The 8,623-nt window shown below is 34.8% G+C and overlaps 1 protein-coding gene across 1 annotated transcript; it reads left to right on the top strand.

Moving 5' to 3' along the window:
* Positions 1-4,118: 4,118 nt before the first annotated feature.
* LOC110288128 (vomeronasal type-2 receptor 116-like) lies at positions 4,119-8,265 on the top strand. Its single transcript, XM_021154566.1, has 4 exons — positions 4,119-4,315; positions 5,244-5,535; positions 5,827-6,639; positions 8,023-8,265. The coding sequence occupies exons 1-4, from the start codon at positions 4,119-4,121 to the stop codon at positions 8,263-8,265; spliced, it is 1,545 nt and encodes a 514-aa protein (XP_021010225.1).
* Positions 8,266-8,623: the final 358 nt, after the last annotated feature.

Raw genomic sequence — 8,623 nt, 5'->3', positions numbered from 1 at the left:
AAAAGACCCAAAATGAAAGGATAGGGTAGGATACTGTGTACTTATCAAATGATAAAAACCAGAGAACACTTTTCAGTACTTCTGTTAAGTGTCCTTAAATTAAAACATCAAGGTTAGCAAAAAATACTAAAACAGTAACATGTATACCCTCAGCATAGTGGTAGTGGTAGTCTTCGATTCTTATTTTTCACTAATGATCAGGTCGTGCAGAAAAAATTTAAACAGAGTAATACTGGAATTACCAAATTTTGTAAACCAACAAACCTAACATTATATTTCCCCCTGAATATATAGTAATAATTGTTCTCTATTTTTTATAAAAAATAATATTAAATTGACCAAATATTCATTTAGACATGGAACAATTTCACAGAACCCTCAGGAATAAAAAGAAAGAAGTGCACCCAAGAAGAAGAGACAGAAAGTCATAGTTGTACTGTGACATTAAAACAAAAAAATTAAAACAAAAAAATTAAAACAAAGAGATTAATAAAAGTCATAACACTACAGAAGGAAAAAAAAAACACTGCATCATCCAATCAACATGAACATCAAACCAGAAAAAATACAAACTCATGGAAACAGAATAGCTGTCTCTTGTGAGACTATGCGGGGCCTAGCAAACACAGAAGTGGATGCTCACAGTCAGCTATTGGATGGATCTCAGGGCCCCCAATGGAGGAGCTAGAGAAAGTAACCAAGGACCTAAAGGGATCTGCAACCCAGTAGGTGGAACAACAATATGAACTAACAAGTAGCCCCCCCCCCGCCCCCCGCCGTGGAGCTCGTGTCTCTAGCTGCATATGTATCAGAAGATCGCCTACTCAGCCATCAGTGGAAAGAGAGGCCCATTGGTCATGCAAACTTTATATGCCTCAGTACAGGGGAACTCCGGGGCCAAGAAGTAGATGTGGGAGGGTGGGGAAGTGGGTGGGAAAGCGTGTGGGGGACTTTTGGGATATCATTGGAAATGTAAATGAAATAAATACCTAATAAAAAAAGAAAAAAAATAATTCTCTATCAAATAAAATATAGATCAATAAAGACATAAAGAAATGAAAAACATTTTTAGATATCAATGAATATAATTACACAGCATATACAAACTCACTGATCATAATGATAGTTATTGAAAAAGGAATGTTCAGGCTGGTGAGATTGCTCAGTGGGTAAGAGCACCCGACTGCTCTTCCAAAGGTCCAGAGTTCAAATCCCAGCAACCACATGGTGGCTCACAACCATCTGTAACGAGATCTGGCACCCTCTTCTGGAGTGTCTGAAGACAGCTACAGTGTACTTAACATATAATAAATAAATCTTTAAAAAAAAAAAAGAAAAAAAGAAAAAGGAATGTTCAAAAGGGTGGTAGTGGCATATGCCTTTTATCTTACTATGTGGGAGGCAAATGCAGGAGGATATATGTATTTTTCAGGCTAGGCTTGTCTACAGAACTAATTCCAGAAAAGCGAAGGCTACACAGAAATCCCTTTTCATTGAACAAAAAAGAGGGCTGGAGAAAGGTCATAGCACATAAAAATGTGGATTGATTTCACAGTATTTACTGAATATTTTGAAATACACTGTAAGACTCTAGAATAATGAGAAATGATCACACTTAAGAGGAGTGCACAGAAAGTCATAATCAAATGGTGGAATTAAATCATTACAATAAGACAAAGTGATTAATACAAAAGTGTCAATTAATGAAAATATATCAACATAATCAAGAATTATTAGAAATTAATGAAAATGGGAGAGAATATATTCAATTTACAAAATGAAGAGGGGGCTTAATAATAGAAACAGTAAAATCTAGGTAATCACAAAGACTTACTTTAAAACTTTATACTCACCCATATGTAAAATCTGAAATATGTGGGTATTTTCATCAATACCTACCACTTTCTAAGGTTAAAGAAATTCAGAAGAAGAATTTACACAACAGAACTCTAACCAAAAGTGAAATAGAAGAACTCACTAAAAGTCTCCCAACTCTTCCTGCCAAAATGTGAGACCTCAATAAATTTAGGACATAATTCTTTGAGACAATCCAAGATATAACACCATTAACCTGATATTATGCTAAACAAGAGAAACAGAAGAGATATTGCTCAAATCAGATTATGAGTCTACACTCACCATAATAACTAAGCCACCTAATAAACTAACCTAGAAGAAGATTTATAGAATAATTTTTCTTATAAACCTTGGTACAAAAACACAATAAAATTATTACAAAGCAAATCTAAGAACCAATCAAAAATATCAACTACCACTCAACTACCATTCTCTGGTAGGCTTTACCACAATAGGCAAATAACATTCCATATATGAAAGTCAATAAATGTATATGTATGTATTTGTGTGTATATACACACATTTATACATGAAGTAAGTAGGATAGGTATTTTTGAGAATTGAAAACACCCAAAGGATATGGGGATGGGGTAGCATGTGAAGCCAGTTTGGAAACTCCTTTGTTCTCCTATGGAATTGAGAAGGATCTAGGAATTGGAGGAGGTAAAGCTGATCATAATATATTGTGTACAAAAATAACTTTTTGAGAAAAAAATATTTGAAATTAAAAATATAATTACATCGTTAAAAAATTCGTTATCACATATCTCTGTATATGCATATTTTAGTCTCAGAGGACAGAGGTTCTTGATCATGCATATGGAAATTGTTGATATTTCAACATTTAAAGAAAATTTGTCCTATTTGTCTCCTCTTAAATGCCAAATAGGACATACCACAACTTATAACAGAGAGTTGCCTATATTGGTGCTGCTTTAAATGCATTCCATATCCACATAGAATCATCTTACCTCAATTATCAATAAACTCTTCCACTGGCAGTACAGGTCCTAAAATATTAACAAGAATAGATGAAAGGAAAATTATATTAGACTAATTTACTCATAAAACACAGGTTCACTTGTCTCTTAACTATTTGCTTCTGAAATACTAATTGTGGGAATTCTTCACAGCAACTACTGGAATGTAAATTTAGCAAAATAATGTAGAAAAGCAAACATAAACTAGAAGAAACAGGTCGAAATACGGTATTGACCTGTGAGAACTGAGGGTCACATTTGAAGATCATGTTTTAGAAATCAAATAAATATTCAGCTTAATTACCTATTATTATTATTAAATGGGATTATGAGAGCTAGGTCTTATGAAGTTTTGAAATGAGCACACAAAACAAGCATTCTCAGGAAATTGATGAATATTTAAAAATCAAGAGGAATGAGAGCAGGTCAATGACTAAAATGTAAATAAATAAAAGACTTAAAATTAACCAAGTTCATATCAACCTTCAGGCTATATATTTAAAAAAATAGAATTCTAACTATACAGGGTAATATTATAAATGTATTTAAAAATTAAGATGAATAATGAGCTTAACAAAAATAGAAATACGTAAGGAAAATGTGGCTCTGTGATGATCTGGATAGTTTTGGATAGAGCAGATTCAGGACGTTTCTAGATTGGGCATAATTTTAAATTCTCAAGACAATGTAAGTACAGATTTTGTTTAGATATTCTGTATCTGTCAGTGCTGTATCAATGTCTGTTTTGCATTCTCAGTGGATAGCAAATGCTCTAAACATGAGGCTGAAATTCCCTCTCTGGACATTTGTGACACAATGGCCAGTGTGTAATCACAACCTCAGATTTTGTGAGGCCTTCCTGAGCCATTAATGCATGTCTCATGGTGGATCAACTAACAAAATCCATTGTTATCACTTAAGGTGTTCACATAAACAGATTTTGAGGCAGTCTTGGGACCAAATTTTCACAAAGTGGAATCTTTCCAGGGACCTTAATTTCCATAAACATGTGTGATGTCAACCATCAAGCTACATCATCCTCATCTGTATTATCAACCAAGTTTATCACACAGTGGACATCAGGTGAAGATCCTCAGGAGAGCATCAATGATTCTTCCAGGGGTGAGGAAACACCTGTAGAAAAGGAAACATGAATGCATGTGTAGCATCTCCCTGGGACACAGTGTTAATAGTACATGGGGATATATTGTTACCTGTTTGATTTCCTGATCTGTTTGGCACTTCACAATCAATACTGCCCAGACTCAGAACAGGAAAAATATGTTCACCTTGATTTTACTCTTCTTGCTACTGAACAATTCACTTTTTGTGGCTGATTTTATTTATCCGAGGTGCTTTTGGAAAATGAAGCGGAGTGAAAGCAAGGATAGAAACCACGGAACAGGATGTACATTCAGGATTCAAGCAGTACAACAACTTGTAGAGAAAGAGTATTTTAGTCATATATTGAATATACAGTAAGTGCTTTTGTGTTTTCCATTACAGTCATCATGAATGTTTCCCAAGACTACTGAGGATGAGGAGCAAAGCACAGCTCTGAGGCTTTTGCACGGTGTTTTCTGCCTGCAAAAGAAGAAAGAACTTGAAATATTATGACAGACTTAATGCTATATTATGACTTTAACTTGACCCAGAGTATGTTTTTCCATCAGTATCTCATTAACAGGAATGGAAACTTAGCAATAAAACAAATCTGAACCTTTAACTGTCCATAAATATCTCTCCTAGACAGTTTCCATTTCACAGGAGCCAATGTGTCTTATCAAAAGAATGCCTATAAAATTTCTATGACTTTATCCTAGGTGTTTAGGCAAATCGCCAAAGAGACTGCTGATAGTAACTGAATACACACCCCCACACACCCACACTTACCTACACACAGACACACACACACAAACACACACACACACACACATACACACACACACACACACTCACATATATATTCAGTTACTACATAAATTTGCTCCATGTGGTCGCCATTTATGTACACATGCTGCATGAAAATTGAAGATATTTGCCCACTGTGAAGTTTACCTTTTAATTTATACTAATTCACTGGCTTTAACAACTTATGAAGTCCAGTTCTTTACTCTCTCTTTAAAATAAGGAATCAATGGATGGACTCTAAGGGTTCTGTTTGTGTTCTTTGAAAAGTCATGTTATTGCTAATAGTAGTGACTTCTCATTTATGAGAGGTGACCTTTCATGAACATCTCAAGGTTCTGTGGTCTTCCAGCTTCTTTGTCATCTCAACCACATTACACAGATCATTTCATCTCTATGAGCTGGGTATAATGAAATCCAGTGCAGATTTGTCCTTTTATTGACTACAAATGATATATGTAAGTTGCTGTCAATTATAAACACTATAAACTTTTACAGAACTCAGACTGAAAATCACAAATTTGCTCTGGCTTTGGCTTTTACCATAAATGAAATCAACAGGAACCCTGATCTTTTGCCAAATATGTCTCTATTATTTAAATTCTCAACACACAATTGTGTCTTGGAGTCTGAATTAATGAGTCTTATGCATTCAAGTTTACAAAATTATGATATTTTCCCTAATTATTCGTGTAAAGAATACACCAAATGTGGAATGGCCCTTACAAGCCTGAATTTGAGAACAACTGTGACATTTTATACAATCCTGAATAACATCCTGTCTGAGAAGGTAAATTTGTATGTTTGTATGAGTGTGTGGCTTTTGTAAGGAGGTGCAGGGTGATAATTCAGTCATGAAATCATGTATCTCTTGTGCCAGCATGGCCTTGATAGGACTAGGTAAATCTAAGTAGTTCACGGGTGTTATTCACAGATTTGATGGGGTTTCCACATTACCTTATTTGAAATATAGATGAGGGAGAGAATAATATTTAGCTAAGATTTTTAGAACTATGCAGAACAAAATGTGTTTACATGTTCTAAGAATTCATTGTACCTCCTGCTGCTTCCTGTTTTCTAGTTCCTTCACATTACTTATGGACCCTTTCATCCTGTCCTGTGTGATCATGAAATATTTCCCTATCTACATCAGATGGCCTCTGACCATACATCTCTAGCCCTTGCCCTGGTATCCTTCATAATTCATTTTGGCTGGAACTGGGTAGGGCTGGTCATCTCAGACAGTGATCAAGGTGTCCAATTTCTTTCCTATTTGAGAAGAGAGATGGAAAAAAATACAGTCTGCTTTGCCTTTGTCAACATGATTCCAATGAGCATGAATTTATACATGTCAAGAGCTGAAGTGTATTACAACCAAATCATGACATCATCCACAAATGTTGTCATCATTTATGGTGACACAGACAGTACCTTAGCTGTGAGCTTTAGAATGTGGGAATCCCTAGGAATACAGAGACTATGGATCACCACTTCACAGTGGGATGTCAGTCCTAGTATGAAAGACTTTACATTTGGTAACGAATATGGGACTTTTGCTTTTGGACAACACCATAGTGAGATTTCTGGTTTTAAAAATTTTGTGCAGACATTGAACTCTGTCAAATGCTCAGATGAATATCTGGTAAAGCTGGAATGGATGCACTTTAACTGTGAGGTCTCAGCCTCTAAATGTAAGACACTGAAGAACTGCTCANNCAATCACTCATTGGAATGGTTAATGGTACANACTTTTGATATGGCTTTTATTGAAGGGAGTTATGACATATACAATGCTGTGTATGCTTTTGCCCATGCACTCCATCAGATGACTTTTCAAAAGTTTGATAATCTGCCCAAGGACAATGGGAAAGATCACAATTATAGCTGCAAGAAGGTAATGTTTCTACTCTTAGATGATGTTTAGTGTTATTAATGATATAATTTTAAGAGACTATAAATGCCCAAACCAAGTGTGCTAGAAAATGTTTTCCAAAATAGAAAGAACTTTTATTGAACAAGTAAATCTTTATATTAGTATAAAACTCTAATGTTAAGGAAATAGANTAGAAGGCATAATCTGTCCTTGTATACCTGCGATTTTGTTACAAATTACCTAAATATCATCATACATGTTATAATAATGAAAACATACTGAGCCCATCCACATGAGTCCACTCAATGATGAGACATTGTTCACTAATTATCAAGTATATTGTACTTATTGTAGAGTATTTTTTAACTACTCTTCCAAGTTCATGCTGTTCCCACTCTAGCCTAGTGGTATTACTTGTTGCTCTGAGAGTATTTACACAGAAAATCCTATTAGAATTCAGTTCACTACATTTGTGTGTGGTGATGTGAGTGAATGCATATTTCTCACTCCTTATTTGTAAGTTTCTGTGTTTAATTGTATCTGTGTCTACTGCTAGACATAGATGATAGCTATAGAGATAGACATAGACATATACAGAGAGAGAGAGAGAGAGAGAGAGAGAGAGAGAGAGAGAGAGAGAGAGAGAGAGAGAGAGAGAGAGAGAAAGAGAGAGGACAGGTTATTTATAGACATATTTTGCCAATCTCCGTATCATTCTATCTATGGAAGTTAACATAAATTTGTCTGGTTCCGTTTCTTTCTGTATGGTACATTTTGTGAGAATGTATATTCCTGTGTACAATTATCAATGCATGTTTCTGCCTGTGTCTGGGTTTTGTGTACATTGTTTAATTTTTGTCTGTTTGTCTATGCATGAGATCACAAATTTTTCTCTATCAATGTCACTCTGTGTGGATGTCAATATATGTCTATGTGAACCTATGAATATTCCTCTGTGCATGGGTTTGTATGTGTTTGTAACTGACAATGTGTTTTGTGTGTATCTGTGTCTGTTTGAAGTGTTTGATGCATATTCTGTGTCTGTGTGTGTCTGTGTATATGTGTTTTTAATACATGGGTTTGGACATGTACATGAATGTTTCTGTAGATAAGTGTGTGCTTGTGATATGTGTGCATCTCTATATGGATGCAAGTCTCTCTGTTTCATGTGTATGTATATTTCATATTACAAATATTGTTGATGTCTACATGTATGTTTGTTTTTGATTGATAATTTCTTAGAGAACTAAAATAATAACAACATTATAATTTGTTCAGCCCTTGAATTTCACTGAAATTTTCACCAGCATATTGCCAATAAAGTTGCCTTTAAGATGAAGTAAGAATATATTTTCCTACTTTAAGGAAGAGACTATACTCTATATTATACTGACTGTCTTTCAGCTGTATTCCTCTCTGAGAAAGATGCAGTTCACTAATCCTGTTGGGGAAATAGTGAATATGAACCAAAGAGACAAACTGCAGGAAGAATATGATATTTTCTACATTTGGAATTTCCCACAGAGCCTTGGACTTAGAGTTAAAATAGGGATGGTTAGTCCCTATTTTCCAAATGGTCAACAGGTACATTTATCTGAAGTTATGATAAAGTGGGCAAAAGGAAGTACACAGGTGGGTTCAGCCTAATTATGCTAATTTAAATTGAACTTTCAAGTGTGTGCATCCAAATGTCCTTGAAAGTGATTGCGATGTGCAAGACTAATTTGTAGCATCCTATACTATGTTTATTTTTTCATGTTTTATGTCACTTTTTAGTTATTCTTTGAGGATTTCCAACACGAATACCCTGTATTTGTATCATATCAGATACTGTTTCAGGCCTTTAATATTAGAGTAACTGTATCAGAAAACAGTTTATGTTATTCCAGTATAGTGAGAAATATGCTACTAGTCTACACCTGTTCTTAGCCAAAAGGCCTAGAAGCGATATATGCTACTAGTCTAATTATTAATGACAGAGTAAGTTCCCTTCTTATGATAAACC

This window comes from Mus caroli, unplaced genomic scaffold (genome assembly GCF_900094665.2).
Source record: "Mus caroli unplaced genomic scaffold, CAROLI_EIJ_v1.1 scaffold_21063_1, whole genome shotgun sequence".
Lineage (NCBI taxonomy): Eukaryota > Metazoa > Chordata > Mammalia > Rodentia > Muridae > Mus > Mus caroli.
This window is presented reverse-complemented; position numbering and strand designations above follow the sequence as displayed.